Source organism: Ictidomys tridecemlineatus, unplaced genomic scaffold (assembly GCF_052094955.1).
Source record: "Ictidomys tridecemlineatus isolate mIctTri1 unplaced genomic scaffold, mIctTri1.hap1 Scaffold_36, whole genome shotgun sequence".
In the NCBI taxonomy this organism is placed as follows: Eukaryota; Metazoa; Chordata; class Mammalia; order Rodentia; family Sciuridae; genus Ictidomys; species Ictidomys tridecemlineatus.
Genome location: NW_027522439.1, coordinates 780,411 through 800,153, shown reverse-complemented (window position 1 = coordinate 800,153; position 19,743 = coordinate 780,411). Strand labels below are relative to the sequence as shown.

The following is a 19,743-nucleotide window of genomic DNA, read 5'->3' as shown; positions in this document are numbered from 1 at the left end:
CCAATTAAAAGACTATTCATGTATTTTTCTCCTAAGAACCATCAGCCATGCTTCCGTTTGCACAGGTCGTTGGAAAGCAAAGCAAAATCCAAAGGACCACCAGGAAAAGTAACATCTTACTCCCCTAGTCCAGCTGCTGACCCCTCTCCACAATCTCTATTTGCAATGGAAATCTTACACCTTCTGGATGAGACAGAATGATGTAAACCGCTGGCCAAACAAATGGGAAGGCAGCAGCCTATTGTTAGTTCCTGGTTCACTTCCATTAACCAGTACTGGCTAAAGGGGCGGGCAACTCCATTTCCACCTTCAAAGGAGGAGTTGGGCGGGGCTAGGTTTTGCGCATGCTCCCAAGGCAGGTTTCTGGGCATGCTCACCTTACCATATAACTGTGCTTTTTAAAAAACTTGGCATTAAAGATAAAGCAACCTTACTTTATACTTAATTGTGAATGGGCTGCTCTAACTACTCCTCTTTCATATTCATTTGGTATTTTTAACCATGCTTTATGTCTTCACTCTGTTTCAAAGAGGCAGCTGGAGCCCACAGGTCTAGACCCTCATCTGGGTCCTGCCAGAGGAACCATCTACCACAAAGAGAATCAAGACAGTCATGGAAGACAACATTCCAAATTTTTATCCAAGTAGAGAATCCAACAGTTAAACTGTCTGCAAAAATGTAATTTTTTTTGTAGGTAGACTGAAACACTGCAATTTTATTTTGTTCTGAAAACACTGCAATTTTATTTTGTTCTAGTAAATAAAGTCAACCTAGATGAGTACAGAAAAGGGTGGAAACTTGGTACTAAGGTAATCAAATACAACTTAAAAATATGACCACACACATCTATTTTTTCTCTCACCCGAAACAGCTAAAGGACAATACACAGATTTCTAAAAAGATATATGAGGCAATGGTAGATGAAACAGTGCACAAATTCTTTGGAAGATAAAAAGTGGATAAGAAGAGGACAACAAATTCAAAAGAGCTGTGGAACCAAAACACTGGTATCTAGCTGGGGCTGACTGCAGGAACTGAAACACTTTCAGTTCTCCAAAAACTCAGATGCACAAGCACAGGCACCACAGTATGGAGGAACTGAGAGGATCCGCACACCAAACACCAAGAGCACCACGTGCCCTCAGCTCCCTGTCTTTCCAATTTAAACCACCAATTTCACTGTAATGGTATAGGACTCGTCTTAGGATACAATGAGTTTTCCAGTGAAATCTTCAAATCTGACTCCCCCAGTGCAAAAGCTGGCTTGCCAACCAGTGCTGTTGGCATGAGGCCCAAAGGCCACCCACCTGTTCACAACAGAGCTGCCTGTCAGCTTTGGGGAATTTCACCAGCACAATGATCAAAGGACACCAGATGTTTCAGATAAACTGCTAACAAGAACGAGAGACTCCAAAACAAAACTTTTAAAAAGAGGAGGAAGAAGGAAAAGCAAATAGAGGAAAAAGAGATAATACAGTGGGCAGGGTAACACTTTCTGAAAAGATATAATAAATATCCTCCCTGAGATATATTTTAAAAAGCTATAATAAATGTCCTCGGGGAGGATATTATATCCTTGAAATGGGAATAGGATATGATTAAAACAACAAGCTGAGAACAAGAAAGAGTTCTTGAAGAATATAAATGTGATACTATCATAACAAATTTTAAAGATAAAACACAAGAAAAGTCCAAGAACTGTGTTCTGTAAAATAATGCCAATTGCCTAGATTTTGAATTCTCCATATATTCCATAAAAACCACACCAGTCAACAAGGATAATCAAACCACCCCTAATCTAAGCCTACCACAAAATTAGGAGTCGGGAACTACTATAAACTTCCACTTGAAGGTAAACAGAGAATGAACATCCCAAACCAGCTGAGCTCTGAAGCCCTCACTGGTCTGGGGAGGCAGACAGAGACTGCACAGGAGCAGGACAGTGGGGCTCTAGCAGTGCCAGACAGATGAAGTTCATCCTCCAGAATGAGGTCACCCCAGGATGACTGAGATTGGTAGTTCAGAGCAGTGGCTGCTTAGGAATTCAAAGGAAGGGCTGGAAGGAGACGCAGTCAGACATCTAGGGACGCTCTGCTCTTAGGTGAGAAAGGGGTAATGCAGACAGCCTTCGACAGTCTATGGCAGGGAGAAAGAGAGAAGCAATGGGAGGAAATTCAGAAGGACAAAACCAAAAGCCTCACCCAGCCCTTTCCCTACCAGTAAAGGAAGCACCCTACTGAAGCCACTGTGCTTCTCTGTATTGATGAGAGAAAGAATTCTTTTTCGTGGCGGGGTGGGGTGGGGTGGGGAGGGAGGTACTGGAAATTGAACTCATGGGCATGAACCACTGAGCCACATTCCCAGCCCTATTTAGTATTTAATAGAGACAGGTTCTCATTGAGTGCCTCGCTTTTGCTGAGGCTGGCTTTGAACTCATGATCCTCAGCTTCTGGAGTTACCGGGATTACAGGTGTGCACCACTGTGCCAGGCTAGAAGGAACTCTTGAATTAAGAAGCTCAGTAAGGGTGAAAGATATATATAATGAAAATTACAGAACCTTAAAGAAAGAAATCAAAAAAAGACCTTAGAAGATAGAAAGATCTACCTTGCTCTTGGATAGGCAGAATTAATATTATCAAAATGACCATACTTCCAAAAGTGCTATACAGATTTAATGCAATTCCAATCAAAATCCCAATGACATTCCTCATAGAAATAGAAAAACAATCATGAAATTCATCTGGAAAAATAAGAGACCCAGAATAGCTAAAGCAATCCTTAGCAAGAAGAGTGAAGCAGGGGGCATCACTATATCAGACCTTAAACTATACTACAGAGCAACAGTAACAAAAACAGCATGGTATTGGCACCAAAACAGACTTGTAGACCAATGGTACAGAACAGAGGATACAGAGACTAACCCACAAAACTACAATTATCTTATATTAGACAAAGGTACCAAAAACATGCACTAGAGAAAAGATAGCATCTTCAACAAATTGTGCTGGGAGAACTGGAAATCCATATGCAACAAAATGAAATTAAACCCCTATCTCTCACCATGCACAACTCAACTCAAAATGGATCAAGGACCTGGGAATAAAACCAGAGACTCTGCATTTAATAGAAGAAAAAGTAGACCCTAATCTCCATCATGTGGGATTAGGCTCCAACTTCCTTAATAAGACTCTTTTGGTGCCAGAATTAAAATCAAGAATCAATAAATGGGATGGACTCAAACTAAAAAGTTTCTTTCTTCTCAGCAAAAGAAACAAATCTGTGAGGTGAATAGAAAGCCTACATCTTGGGAGCAAATCTTTACCCCTCACACATCAGATATAGCACTAATCTCTAGGGTATATAAAAAAACCTCAAAAGCTAAACACCAAAAAAAACCAAATAACCCAATCAATAAATGGGCCAAGGACCTGAACAGACACTTCTCAGAAGATAATATACAATCAGTCAACAAATACATGAAAAAATGTTCATCATTACTAGCTATTAGAGAAATGCAAATCAAAACCACTCTAAGATTTCATCTCACTCGTCAGAATGGCAGCTATTATGGATACAAACCACAATAAGTGTTGGCTAGGATGTGGGAGAAAAAGGCACACTCATACACTGCTGATAGGACTGCAAATTGGTGCAGCCAATATGAAAAGCAGTATGGAGATTACTTGGAAAATTGAGAATGGAAACACCATCTGACCCAGCTATCCATCTCCTCAATCTATATCCAAAGGACTTAAAAACAGTATACTACAGGACACAGATGCATCAATGTTTACAGCAGCACAATTCACAATAGCTAAACTGTGGGACCAACCTAGATGCCCTTCAATAGATGAATGGATTAAAAACTGTGGGGTGTGTGTGTGTGTGTATGTGTGTGTATACACACACATACACACACACACACACATACAATGGAATATTACTCAGCAATAGAAGAAAATAAAATCATGGCATTTGCAGGTAAATGGATGGAGTTAGAAAAGATAATACTAAGTTAGCCAATCCCCAAAAAACCAAATGCTGAATGTTTTCTTTGATATAAGGAGGCTGATTCATAGTGGGATAGAGAGTGGGAGATGAGAGGAACAACAAGCTCTAGATAGGGCAGAGGGGTTGGAGGGGAAGGGAGGAGGCATGAGGTTATTAATGATGGTGGAATGTGATAATTATTATCCAAAGTACAGGTATGAATACAAGAACTGGGTGTGAATATACTGTGTATACAATCAGAGATATGAAAAATTGTGCTCTATATGTATAAGAATTATAATGCTTTCTGCTGTCATATATGAATAAAAATTTTTAAAAAAGGTCAGTAAAACCCTCTCACACCAGCCCATATTGACTCCCTATTACTGATACAGGAGAACAGTCATTTTAAAAATAATCATGAGAAAAAAAAAACCCTTTCAAGTCTGAAATTCAAATATTTCAGAACAGAAAATGGACAAAAAGATAAATATTGGGGCTAGGGTTGTAGTTCAGTGGCAGAGTGCTTACTCAGCATGTGTGAGGCACTGGGCTTGATCCTTAGCCACCACATTAAAAAAATAAAATAAGGGCATGCTGTCTATCTACAACTATATATATATATATATATATATATATATATATATATATATATATATATATAGAGAGAGAGAGAGAGAGAGAGAGAGAGAGAGAGAAGGGGGAGACACCAAATTTGAGAAAAAAAAAGGAAGACAAAATGATCTCCTACACCTCATGAGTCTTTTTATTTTTAATATGTATATTTTTAGTTGAAGTTGGACACAATGCCTTCATTTTTACTTTTGTTTTTATGTGGTGCTGAGGATTGAACCCAGGCCCTTGCACGTGCGAGGTGAGTGGTCTACCGCTGAGCCACCACCCCAGCCCCCCACCTCATGGGTCTTAAACGACCTAAAGCACATGACATAGTAGTACTGTTGATGAACACAATAAATGTCCATAAATATCAGTTGCAATTTAAAAAACATTCTACTATTGAGAAGAGGAATCACTGTGCAAAGCACCATCATAAAGATAGGAGGTTTACCAAATAAACTCCAGAGAAGATGTCTGCGTCAAGGGAGAAAAGGTTCAAATTTAATCCTTGAGACTGACAGGACCATAAACATTAATATCATCACTTGGATTCAAAGTCCAGCTTCAAGGGAACAAGGATTATTCTGGCAGTTCTTGGACCAGGAAGCCTTAAGAATGTCATCAGATGACTACAGGGCTGGGTAGGAAAGAAAGGTCCCAGAGCAGGACACAGGACTTCCTGTGGGGACGCATCTCACTCACACCCTACCTTGAGGTGATGGAGTCACTGGCTCACCTAACCCCAACTCACTTCCTTCCTCCTGCTCTCTGATCCCTCCTCCAGCTGCAGGCAGGGCATCAGAGGCCCACTGGCTATTCTCTGTCTCTCCCAGGATGGACTCCAGGTCTCCCTCCTCCAGGGTGCTCCCCTCAGAGGACAGCAGTTTATCCAAGCCAAATTTCAGTATGTCACTCAACTTGAATGAAGAAAACGAGAGATCCAGTTAGTTCTCATGAAAACACAGATGAGGATGTGTGACTTGCTAAGTGTCTAAATGATACCAGGTAATTCTTTCCCTGATGGACTTTCTTCTCTTCCATCACAAATGACACCTGCCAGGCTGTTTTGAAGTTGGATGAGGAATAAGCAGAGAGGTGATAAATGATGATCAGAGATGTTGACTTTGACAATTATTTACAATACCAAAAAAAATTGGGGCCTCCAATTTTTTTGAGGAGTGGGGGCAGATAAAATGATTCCAGCATCTTCTATAGCACTTCTCACCAGCATTTTTTACAGGCATTTCCAGCAGTCCTGAGAGAACTCAGAGAACCTGTTGGCTACCTTCTTACCTCTCCCACTGCCAAACTCTTATAAAGAGAAGGTGCCACTGAATACCTCATCTCACCATGAGCTGCCACCTGTCCTTGCCAAGCCGCTTTGCTACTACAGTGGTTTATGGGACCCACTTTGGCAAAACCATAACCACCCTGATCACCAGACCCAAAAGCCCTTTCTCAATTTCAATCTCCCTGGATAGTCCTGCAGCACTCCCCATCCTGCCCTCTTGCTCCCCCTAGGGGATATACTCAGCCTACTTCCTACGGCTACAAGAACCAGAATCTTAGATAGTGTTACCTGGCTTTCATTTGCTACTTGCAACTTTCCACCTCCCTAAGTATTATCTCTTAGGAATTCTGAACCAATTGGGATCCACATCATGGGACTTCATTTTCATTTTGCCCTTTTAGATTTGGTTAGTTATCTCTAGATTGCCTATTCTGTAACTTGGAAACTTTAGCTTGAAAATACCCGAGATGAAAACTATGACAAAAACTAAGCAAAACCATACCTGTTATATTTATATTTAACTTTGGTGTACACATATATATAACCAAGCCAAATGGCTTTGGCATTTAGTACCCAAAACAGAAGAAAGCCTAGTATTTATGATGAGGCTCACTCCATACTGGGACCCTTCCCTCTTCCACTCCTTGGACTATGTCTCCTGGCTTCCCTCGCTACTGCTCACTCACAACATGTCTTTAAGGAACTACCCATTTTTTAAATGAAAACCACTTTATTATAGTAACTAAGAGCATGTAGTTGGAAGTTAAAGAGTGCTCAGATTAGAGTCATGAATCTGATGTTTGGAAAATTTCTTAAGATGGAGGTAAAGACAACGTCTATCTCATTTTTTTGTTATTCTTCTTCTGAAACAACTGGAAAAAGTGCATGTCACACAATGCTTAGCACACAGTACGCATTCAATAAGTGTTCACCGCATCTGTATCTGTTCTCTGTTTCTGTTGTGTTCTCCTTCTAAGACAAGGAACCTGCTTTCCTTTATCAGGACTTCACTGCTCTATACTGCTTAGATTTATCAAACCAGAATCACGTCTTTTACTATTAAATTCTTTTAATAACTTAAAAAAATGTCCTGCTGTATTTTGAGACAAGGCAGTGAGTTATCACCCTTGTTCCTGGCAACCATAAATAACTCACAGTCTGGTGGGGAGGAAAGAATCAAGACAGAACCAGAGTGTGATTTCTTGCCATGGCTTGGGCAGGAAGTCCCACCGAGGTCCTCTCCACCAGCCCATAGTTTGTTCTGGCCCCAGGATCTGGTCCCATGGCAGAGTTTGTGCCTGTGCATTTCACAATGATGTGCTAGCAGCCAATGTCACAGGGAAACCCCTGACTGAATGCCTGGAGCTCCCTCCACTGGGGAACCATCTCCTCTAACTCCTGACACCTGTGCCTTCACAACAGCCCATGATGAGCTCCTCTCCCAACGTCCTGTAAAGAAGTATATTTAGACACCTACAGTGTACACGCACCTCTCTCTCCAGCTTTCACCTTCCATTTGAAATTGCCTCTTCAATAGTGTGAAAATAAAATGCACAGCCTGCCTGGCCACCATGACAGATGAGCATGCAGAAGACTCAAAACACAAAAGGCCAAAGACTCCAGTTACTCTCTAAGATAAACTAAAGTCAAGCAAACAAACAAAACCTAGGGTTCTTCTTTCGGGTTCTAGTACCCCCAAATCTGTGACCCTTTCCTGCAGGTCAGTGACTCCCTAACAAAAACAGCACCTTCCCTGTCTGCAATGCTGATGTGTAAGGATACAGATGTGAGAAAACTGCCATTTTTAGACTCATGCTTGGGCTAGTTGTAAATTTGATGATTCTGCTTGTAATACTATGTAATTTTTTCCCTTTCATATACCTCTTGAATTTTTTGTTTGATAAGCAGATTCTTTTAAAGCCTGGTTTTTCTTGCAAACTTTTCTAATTCCTTTCTTTTCTGAGTCTCCCTCTAACAATAATGTATATTGATTTTTACTACAAACTCTGTTGACTAAAGCCTACATTATCTTCATCTTTCTAATTTCTATCCCTATCTTCCTACTTTCTACTCTCATCTTTCAGGCTTAAAGGCTTAAAGCCATCTTGGAACTTGCTCTCTCTCACTGCCTGCCTCAAAAGAATAGCCAACTCCTGTCATTTCTCTGCAGTTTCCTACAGCAGACTTTCCCACAGCTACTACCTTTTCTCAGACATTTATTACTCTCTTCATGCTTGAATCATACTAGATACTAGGGGTTGATCTCTCTGCATCTAATCCCTCAGAAGGACTTGGGGTATATTATAATATAGGTTCAATTTTATCTCAAAGGCTGCTGCTAAGGAATAACTCTAAACCTCCTACCAAAAGAGAGCTCTCTAGGATATTCTAAGACAGCATTTGACTCCCATCTAATTTTTCCTTCTTCAACAAATTAACTCTAGTGCTTTCATCCCTATATCCTATGGCATAATTTTGAATTACTAATCTTGTTCACTCATCTCTGAGTATGGAATGAGTACTGTAAGTCACTACTCAAAGGGTCTGGGATTAAGGAGGAGGTATGGAACTAATCATCACTGATTAAAAAAAAAAGGAAGAAAAAAAAGAACTTAAACAAATTCTCTTTTAACTCGTGGCACACTCATCTTTAGAAGCCATAAAGTGATTAGATCCATGATGTTCAGTTACATGCTCAAAGTCATACATCCAATAAGGGATAAGATGTGAATTTCAATCCAAGTTAGATGGTTCAAAGCTCATTCTCTTTATTCTATTTTCTCTGCCTTTAAATGCCACCCTCATTTTTAGCTTGTATGGCACCTTGCATGTAGTTAGGTACTGAGAGGGTAAGAATTAGGCCAATGAAAAAATGTGTAATTTGCAACAATGGGTGGTTAATGCTGGTCCTTTTTATTTGCATTCTCATCCACAGATAGTACTGGTTATAAATCATGAGACTCTAAAAAGAACACATTTTACCTGGAGGTCAGGATCAGCCAAAAGTTTCTGGGCTCCCAGAGTAAAATGGTCTCTTTCTATGATCGTGTTGGTGAGCTGCAGTTTGGAGGCTGCTTTCCTATAAACTATTTTTTCCACAGTGTCTCGGCCAATCGGCTGGATCACTTTCACAGCCCTGTACGGGAGTCAAATGAGAGCAGTGTTAGAAGTCTGCAAAGCTGGGGAAAAAAGCATGCCAGGAAAATACACCCAAAAGGAAGCAAAACCAAATGCCACATTCAGGGAACAATGAAAAGGACACTGCTCATTGGGACCTGAGCATTTGTTAGAGAAATCTGGCCTCAACTTCTTCCTGAACTTTTCCCCAAAAGAGGAAGAGGAAGGAAGACCAAGTGACCACTATTGGGCCTTCATCTGTAGCCAGGATAACCCCTGGCAGGCATGTTACCTCAAGTCAAAGAGTAGCTGAACACAACTTTGTTTCCTCTTTGTGGTACTGGGAACCCAACCGAGGAGAGCTTTACCATGAAGTTATAATCCCAGCCTTAAAAAAAAAAGTTTTGAGACAGGGTTTAGGTAAGTTGCAAGGTTGGCTTTAAACTTGATCTTCCTGCTTGAGTCTCCCATGCTGATAATGATTACAGGCATGTGCACCCACTGGCTTTAACTTCATTTTTAAACTGAATTAGGATCTAATGTGAGAAACATGAACTAAATAAATTCTAAGTTTCTTCTAATCATTTTGGAATTTAACTGTTCTTTTCAACAAAGTGAGTCTGAACTGATCATGGGACCACTGATCCCCCAACATGATTCTACAAGCCAGCAGCACAACGGGGTTCAAACCCAGTGGACTCTAACTCCAACGTGGCATTGTTGTCAGGACTACACGGTCCACCTTTCTCCCCAATCCACAGCTGCAAGCCAACAGAGCAGAAAGGTGCCAATGTCTAACTCACTCACTTGTTCTGGCCAATTCGGTGAGCTCTGGCAGCTGCCCGCAAGTCATTTTGAGGATTAAAATCACTGTCAGAAAAAATAACAGTATCTGCTGCTTTTAAGTTCATGCCAACTCCACCTGAAAACCATACAAAAAAGGAGCATGATCAGCAACACACAAATAAGGAACTAGAAAACACACAAGGCAGGACTGGGTCCTACTGAAAATCTGAAATCAGTCCAACTGACTGGTTTCATCCTTCAAACTGAAATTTCTGCCCCAAACTTCAGGTTTTGACCACCCTACAGTGGTCAAAAGTGCTACCTCACCTTTCATTGCATGAACTGGGAAAATTTAATTATCAAATATAACAGAATGAGAGGTAAGCAGAAGAAAAGGATGCTTAAGTTAATTGCATGAAGACATTTAATATTTGTTTGAAAACCTTGATTGGATTTTGCTTCAAACAGTCTGTGAATAAGGACACAAGTTCTTTCAGAAAACAGCTCCAAAAATAAGAGGTCCGGGGGATGCAGTTGTAGCTCAGTGATAACACACAAGTGATAGAACACGTGAGGCACTGGGTTCCTTCCTCATCACCACATAAAAATAAATAAAATAAAGGTATCATCTGTTATGGTTTAGATGTGGTGTCCTCCAAAAGCTCACATGTGAGACAATGCAAGAAGGTTTGGAGGAGAAATGACTGGGATATGGCTTTAACCTAATCAGTGAATGAATCGCTAATGGGATTAACTGAGTGGTAACTGGGGCAGGTGGGTGTGGCTGGAGGAAGGGGTTCAGCAGGAACATGGCTAAGGGGTATATATTTTGTATCTGGACAGTGGAGTCTCTCTCTCTTTGCTTTCTGATCATCATGTGAGCTGCTACCCTCAGTCACACACTCCTGCCAGGATGCTGCCTCCCCTGGAGCTCCAAGGAATGGAGTCGGCCTTCTATGGACTAAGACCTCTGAAACCATGAGCCCTCCAATAAACATTCCTCCTCCACAGTTGGTTCTGGTCACAGAGGTGAAAAAGCTGACTAAAACAGTGCCCATCTACAACTAAAAATGTATCTTAAAACAAAGAGAGGTCTGCAGTGGGCAGTAAGAAACACACATGACCACACTTGCAGCTTCAACAAGGTAGGAAGACCTGACGCTAGCTATGATTAGAGCAGATGATACCTGCCTCTGAGTGGAGAAAACCTGAGAGTGTCTTCCTGTACTGGTTTCCACACTGATCAAAGAAGATGTCGTAAAATCAGTTCAAGACAAGAACACTCAATGCAACAACTCTCTGGTCTTTCTCCAATGGTGCTGGAAAAGGCCAAAAGAGCACTTTGGGTTCAGGAATTTAGAGTACTAAGAAGCAAACCACAGGCTTCTCTTTGATAAATGTGGAAACTGTACAGAACACACTCTAGCCAGGGTCACTGGAGCTCATTGCTAAAACAGGCCTGAAAGGGCTTGTTCCAAGAACTGAATGAAGGGTTCCTTTCTACAGGACTACTAACTCCTGGCTGGATGTAAGACAAGCCAGGCAGGAACATTCTCATTGAAGTCTTCCTATAAAATCAAAGTTGGAATAAAGAAATACTAATGACTGAATACGGAGAAAGGCTACGTTATACCCAATGATAAGAGCTACACTTCTATTTTACTACTGCCAAGCACTGCTCATGACACTTTACATGTGTTGACTCTTCTAACCCTCACAACAACCCTGTGTCCTTGCTAGCACTATTCTCATTTTGCAGATGCTGAAATGGAAACAGCTAGATTAAGGGATTTATTTGAAGTTGCACCAGTAGAAGGTAAAACAGTCAGGATTCCATCCCATATTCCAGAATCTGAGGTCATTACTCCTGGGACAGAGACAGGGTCTCACAGTGTTGCCCAGGCTGGCCTTGAACTCCTGGGCTCAAGCCATCCTCCTGCCTCAGCCTCCTGAGTAGCTGGAACTGTAGGCATGCACTACTGTGCCAGGCTCCAGAACCTTTTTGTCCACTGTATGCTAATTATCAAGGCAGTCATCTCATTTGAAAATGTGTTTGTGTTCCATAAGAATTATCTTTCTTGGGCTGGGGATGTGGCTCAAGCGGTAGCATGCTTGCCTGGCATGCATGCGACCCGGGTTCGATACTCAGCACCACATACAAACAAAGATGTTGTGCTCGCCGAAAACTAAAAAAAATAAACAATTCTCTCTCTCTCTCTCTCTCTCTCTCTCTCTCTCTCTCTCTAAAAAAAATAATAATAATAAAGTTGCTTTGTCATCACTAAAAAAGTTTAAAAAAAATTATCTTTCTCTTGAGTTAATAGTGGCTAGTGCAGCCCTTCTTCACCAAAGATGATATTTTAAGCTGCATTTAGTTGTTTGGGACATATTCCTAAGCTATCGCTGCCATCTGCCGGCAATATGTGGTAACAACCTCGTGGAAAGCTGGAAGGAAACATTAAATGAAAACGTGGCACAGGTATAGCTACAACACGATGGCACGTATGACAGTTAGTGCGTGGAAAAGGCTAATGTCCAGGACTGCTTCAGCTTCTAGATAATCTACTCTGAGGCCTCCAAGGAGATTAACTAATTTTAGATGTTTCAAACATTATTTGCTCTCTAAATATGAAAAAAAAAATTAAAACGCGGGGCTGGGGATGTGGCTCAAGCGGTAGTGTGCTCGCCTGGCATGCGTGTGGCCCGGGTTCGATCCTCAGCACCACATACAAACAACGATGTTGTATCTGCCGATAACTAAAAAATAAATATTAAAAAATTCTCTCTCCCTCTAAAAAAAAAAAAATCTTAAACACATAAATGGAATTCCTCTCCCAACACTGACCATGCCTTTGACCACATCCTTTGAGCTTCCCCAAAGAATAATCATGAGACAATGGGACTGAATGTGGTATGTGACCTGGGAAGAGACTGGACCAAAGGAATCTGATTGTATCTTATTATTGGCTTTAAAACACACACTAGAGAAATGATCTCCTGATACTCAAGGGTCATATCTAACACTTCTTTTATAGACCCATATAGTACAAAGCACTTACTAAGTGCTTTCTACATAAGGATGACCTTTCGTTCCATAAAGACATTAATTTCTTTATCATCAAGGACACAATTCCTGTTTGTGTTCCTATATCTATTCTATCAGGATTACCATCAAAAAAGTAAGATCATGAAACTCAGACTATGAATTCAAAATTAATTTAGGGCTTTTTGATTCAGAATGTAAGAAAAATTCCATTTCCCCAAACCGATTTCAAATTATTTAATACTATGTGAAAGCAACTGGGAAAACCACAAGTGTCATTTATTTATGATTAAGTCATATGGACAATACCATGATAATTATAAATAGCTGTCAGTTTCACTTTAGTCACATTTTAAACAACAAATCTTTATTAAACTGTATAACACTCTTTCAGAGGTACTCCTGGAGGAAGGGAAACTAGAAGATAGATTATCTTATTTTCCAAATTCATGGCTAGGAAGGAGAATGAATGAATGTGAATAAAACTTTCCCCAAAATTAAAAACAAAACAAAACAGGACGTTCCCGGTCAGTGGTCTAAGTGGATTAGAATTACTTTCCAACAGGCCCAGGTTTCAGCCTCCCTTCTCATGATCACAGCTTCACAGGTTGAACAGAAAAGAGCTCCACATGTGAAGTCCAGTACTAGGCTACATAAGTGTTTTGATTCTCTCCTTTTTCAATACTCCTTGGTAAGAACCTCTCCTTTAAGAGAATTAGGGGAAAACGTACCAGTGGTGGGATGACTGTCTGCTTCCTCAACACCCATAGGCTTACCTTCCCTGGTGCTCAGGAGAAAAACAAAGATGGGCTGCTGTCCAAAGTTCTTGATGGCCAGGTGTCTCTCTTCGCCTCTCACAGAACCGTCCACACGCTCATAGCTGTAGCCTTTACGTAGAGAAGACAACAACCACACACAGGTCCTTACTCTTTGCAAGGACTCTTAGGAAATAAAATAATCGAGTCATTCCTAAGCCAATGCCTATTTGGCCTTTCCACACCCAAGCCTGCCCTACTTTCAATAAAGCCCAAAGGAAAGATCTCAATTGTTTTATAACTTGATCTTGTTTCTTATTTTATGTGGTACTGAGGATTCAAACCATTGTCTCTCACATGCCAGGTAAGGGATCTACCACTGAGCCACAACCCCAGTCTGAAAGATCTAAATTTAGGGGAACAATTCATCACTTCAGTCAAGAGCTTTGTAATGTTGTGAACAACCAAAAAAAAAAAAAATTCATCACTTAATCCCTCTCGCCTTGCATAAAAGTCAACTCAAAATGAATGAAGGACCTAGAAATTAAACCAGAGACTCTGTGTCTAATAGAAGAAAAAGAAGGCCTAATCTTCATCGTGTGGTATTAAGGCCCATCTTCCTTAATAAGATTCCTATAGCACAATAATTAAAATCAGGAATCAATAAATTGGATGGAATCAAACTAAAAATTTTCTTCTTAGCAAAAGAAACAATCTGTGAGGTGAACAGAGAACCTACATACTGAGAGCAAATTTTTACCCCCTCACACATCAGATAGAGCACTAATCTCAGGGGTATATAAAGAACTCAAAAAGCATAAAAAAAACCCAATCAACAAATGGACCAAGGACCTGAAAAGACACTTCTAGAAGAGGATATAGAGTCAATCAACAAATATTTGAAAAATTATCATCTCTAGCAATTAGAGAAATGCAAATCAAAACTACTCTTAGATATCATCTCACTCATGTCCGAATGGTAGCTATTATGAAGACAAACAACAACAGTGTTGGTGAGGATGTAGGGGAAAAGGGCACACTCATACATTACTGGTGGGACTAAAAATTGGTGCAGCCTATTGGAAAGCAGTATGGAGATTCCTTGGAAATCTGGGAATGGAGCCAGCATTTGACCCAGCTATCCCTCTTTTCGGTGTATACTCAAAGGACTTAAAAACAGCATCCTACAATGACACAGCCACAACAATGTTTATAGCAGCACAATTCACAATAGCTGAACTATGGAGCCAATCTAGATGCTCTTCAGTGGATAAATGGATAAAAGAAATGTGTCATGTATACACAATGGAATTTTACTGTTCAATAAAAGAGAATAAAATCATGGCATTTTCAGGTAAATGGATGGCGTTGGAGAACATAATGCTAAGTGAAGTTAGAAAATCCCAAAACAACAAATGCTGAATGTTCTCTCTGATATAAGAAGGCTAACTGATAGAGGGGTAGGGATGGGAAACATGGGAGGAATAGATGAAATCTATATAGGGCAGAGGGGTGGGAGGAAAAAGAAGGGTCAGGGGACTAGCAAGGATGTTGGAATGTGATAGACATCATTATCCAAAGTAAATATATGAAGACACGAATTGGTGTCAACATACTTTATATACAACCAGAGATATGAAAATATGTGCTGTATATGTGTCATAAGAATTGTAATGTATTCTGCTGTCATTTATTTTTTTAAATCAATTTTAAAAAGACTGGCAAAAAAGAAAAAGAAAATGCAAAAAATAAAAAAGAAAGAAAAAAAGAAATGAGAGAGTATATGCTAAAAACCAAAACCAAAACTAACAATAAAACCCCAGAATGCTTCTAGTAATCATACTGTGGAAGTATTGCAATTTTGACTGATATGTATTATGGGACAAAAGAAATGAGCATTTATGAGACATGAAAATTAAATTATTCCCTCTATGCTTCCAAACCAGAGTTATCAATATGGAAGAAACAGTATGCAAAAAAATAAAGATGATAAATAGAAGCTCTACTCTCAATTAAGTATCAATATACACATGGAAGTATAAAGTTCATAAGCATGTATGTATATACACACATAAAATATACACACATATAAAGACATGATAAACATGTAAAATATATACATATATACATACATATAAAGATATAATAAGTAAATACTTATATATACACACATATTAAAGTATATCCTCAAATCCTCCCATCCCCCTCCTGTCTCTCCCAGGTCCAGTGGAACTGAGGGGTCCCTGAGTGCTGACAGAAGGATGCAGTAGTCCCTGTGAGCCAGCATGCCTGGTGCAGTCAGCCAATGACTGCACCTCCTAGCAAACCTGGTGAGTGGTGCTGGTAGGTGGGTGAGAGGCCATAGGTCAGATTGGCACTGCCCCCTGTAGACCCATGCTCCACTTCCAGTGGCTGAGAAAGTGAGTGTTGCATTTGTTAAAAATAATGTGTCTCTGGGCATTGATCCCTAGATCCTCCCTCACACCATGGCAGGTGAACTGGTGCTTGTCTTGTATCTTCCTCTGATGTAACTGGGACAGGAAGCTCCTTGCTTGCCTGCACAGGGTGAGTCAGAGTGCTGTCCGTCCACCCGTCTGTGACATGGGCAGATTTCTGGAGAGTGACCAGGATGCAATATTTCTATTTGTGTATTTATATAATCTAATATAGAAGAGTATTTTAAAGCCACAATTAAATATCAAACTTTTTTCACTAAAATATATTTCTTCTTATACACATCAAATTTTGTCTCTTGTTATTATCCCATAGATTTCTTGTGTGCTAGATAAGCATTATGAACTTTCGTAGATTATTTTCACTTATATATCTTTTGCTAGTATACACAAACAATCCATGGTAAGGTTTTATTTACATTGAAGCTAATTATATCTGATCAATATATTAGTTTTCTTTGGGGATGCACTCAAGTAATTTTAAATGATACAGAAAATTAAACTCACACTGCCCTTAACATAACACTTTCTCTTCTGGTATTTAGTAAAAATGGATCACAAAACTAAGCAACTTGAAGGTTGAAGCAGGAACTGCTTTATTGAGGGGAAACTCGAGGGAACTGAGCAGGAACTCAAGGTATCGGGTACTCAAGGTAGCAGGCACCACTTTATTGCGGAACAGCAGAGGTATATATACCTAACTGATTACACACAGCTTGACTCAATTAGCATTATCTAGATACAGCAGTCAGCCAATAAGGAATCCTTATCATCTTAATGGCTCCGTGGCATTGACTCACAAACCACTCCTCCTGGCAAACTGCCAGATGCCATCTTTACTTGATTTGTGGTCCCCAACATTTTAGAAGTTGTGAGAAAGCAATTTAGATGTTCCTGATGATGTCTAAGAGGCCTGGGTGCCTAGAATCAATCTAAAATCTAAAACTAATTCAAGGATATTGAATAGGAACACTGTGTCCCCTACCATTTTTGTATTTGTCTTTGCTTGTTGATCTGCAATCACTCTTAAGACATTAATTATTTATTATACTGTTCCATTTAAAGAGTCAGAGAATGAAGACATAAATCTCCAAAGACCAAAGTGATGTTCCTGAACAGGAAGTTTCTCTATGTGTCCTGTATCCATGACTACTTTTTAATTTTTCATTACATTTCAACTATAATTGGAAAAACTCTCATATTACTTTCAGGTCTATATTCATGTAAGTTTTGACTTATCTCTTTAATGTCCCAACTTCAAGAGATAAGTCAAAACTAATAAAAATAATTTATTATTTACCAAAGACATATTTAGCCTAAACTTCTATGATAAATATGTCTTTGTTAAATAATAAATTAAAACACCTCATGATGTATAAAGCCATAAATAACTTTCCACATCATTTATTATTTACTACCAGCAAGACATCTGTTAAGAGTTTACACACATTATCTAATTTAACCCCTATGGTTCCTAATAGGCTCCATTTAAAGATGCTCAAAGATCACTGACTTTTCCAAGTTTTGAAATATTAATGGAGAAAATGGGCATTTTAACCCAGTTCTTCTCAGGCTGAAAATCAAGTATATTATTGTTTAAAATATTAAATACAAAATCATAACTGTGTGAAAAATTTAATGGCCAATTTTTAATTTTACATTGAACTGGCTTTATGTATAAAAGGCTAATGTAAGAAAAGGTAATGAGAGATTTGACTGCAAAATTATTTTAAATGATTTCACAAAAAAAGAATCCATAAATTGCAGATAAAATTAGTATTATATCTATCAAATAGTAAAAATTTACATGAAAAAGTGATATTATCAATTGAAAAAAAATAATGCTTGTACAATTAGGAAGAGACAGGGCACATACCTTACTAAATAAGAAATACAGAAGCAGCATTAACTTATAAAAAATGCTGAAATACATAATAACTAATATGTAAAAATTTTATGGTGAAAAATCATTTTAGAATTTGGAGATGGGCAATATTTTTTTAAAAAAATCTAAAAATATTTGTAAAAGAAAAAATTGCTTTGAAGGAAAGAAAAGAGAATTCCAGGTTTTAGATATGTTGAAAGGGAGAGAGAAAAAAAGGAAAAAGGAAGAGTAACCAAAATGAAAATCACTCAAATCAGTCAATGTAATGAAAAACCAAAAAAAAAAAAAAAAAAAACCAAATAAAAAACACCAATGCGCAACAGAATGATCAAATTTACTGGATTTAAAGTCCACTACTTATGGTGAAAAAAGATAAATTTATTACCACCATATATTACAAAGGTAATATATTACCTTAGATTAGAAAAATGAAGAATAGTGTTACTGTATTAGATAATTAACAACTTATGCAAATGCCTGGAATTTTATTGAGTTTGAAGCTGAGAATTAATCCAAGTGTCACAAAGATTTATAGATTATCTCTTAGTGATAACATTTTTTAAATTTTTTTGCCTACTAAGAGTTGTTTCAGAGTAATGTCTTTATTGTTTCCACAATTAAATAGCTGAAAACAACTGTGTTGTAAAAGATGGAGGACAATGGGAAAAGTTTAAGCTGCATTTGGACTAATCAAAGAGCAAATTAATGTATTTTCTGATTTTAAAAAATACTAAAAAATATGAACACCTTTTAGCTCATGAATATTCTTCCAAAATATAACAAGTATTATATATATATATACACACATATATACGTATATATATATATATACATAAATATATATATATACATACATATACGTATATATATATACATACATATATATATATACATATATATGTATATATATATATTTATATATGAAGATTACTGTGACATTGTTTATAGCATCTGAAAATTGGGTGTAGATTCTACAAGTCTATATAAAGGAATGGATTTAATTTTAGCATATCCATTATGTGAAAAAAAATTATTAACTTAAAATTATTATGCCAATTTATTTACTCTAATAATAGGTAAAAAAGGTAATAAAGTTGAAATAAACATGTTTGATTCTGGTTTTGAAAAATGCTAATCCAGTAGTAATGATTCATAAGATTATATAGAAAATATTAGCCATAATCAAGAGGATAATTCTTTTTTATTTTACACTGAACTTTATGAACATAAAAAATTGACATCCTATTCCTAAAGTATTGTTAGATGTTTGACAATAGGTAGAAATAACACAAAATTAGAGAATGAGTACTAATGCTAAAATTTAAGCTACAACTTTATTCCCACCTATGTGAATAATGAAACATTATTTTTAAGTGTTCCTCATTCTTTGGTCATTTGAAAATGTAAGGCTGTATATGAATATACATTGAACATGAAATAATATTTATAAAATTACTTTTTTTCAGAATAAAGTTTTAGAACCCCTAAATTTTCTTATGCTTCATAAAAGCACTATTGTTGTTCTTACCAGGCCAATAATAATAACACTAATAATAAAAAAATTTTTCAAGGCTGAGATTTCCCTTTCATGCTCAGAAGATAAACAGACAATTGGCACCAAATTATAGATTTGGGACAAACAAAACCTTGAATCTGTCAGTACAAGTAGAGAAAGTGAAGCTCAAGTGCTGCAAAAGGATTTGATACTACAACAGTTTGTTTCTTTGTTTGTTTTGAACTCAGAGGCCCTGGACTACTGAGCCACATCCCAGCTCTATTTTGCATTTTTTAGATATTTTTTTAG

At 38.2% G+C, this 19,743-nt stretch overlaps 1 protein-coding gene across 5 annotated transcripts in view; it reads right to left on the bottom strand.

Moving 5' to 3' along the window:
* Window positions 1-19,743, bottom strand: part of LOC144373343 (transport and Golgi organization protein 1 homolog) — a 101,543-nt gene that overhangs the window by 64,784 nt on the left and 17,016 nt on the right. For 2 of the 5 annotated variants that reach the window (XM_078036428.1, XM_078036429.1), the window contains exons 4-6: window positions 13,623-13,787; window positions 9,825-9,939; window positions 8,883-9,036 (exon numbers count right to left, since the gene is read on the bottom strand). The exons of 1 other annotated variant lie outside the window; for it this stretch is intronic. In XM_078036428.1, coding sequence (XP_077892554.1) covers window positions 8,883-9,036; window positions 9,825-9,939; window positions 13,623-13,787 — 434 coding nt within the window. The remainder of the gene's footprint in view (window positions 1-8,882; window positions 9,037-9,824; window positions 9,940-13,622; window positions 13,788-19,743) is intronic. 2 more of the 5 variants (XM_078036430.1, XM_078036431.1) reach the window with 2 other exon arrangements.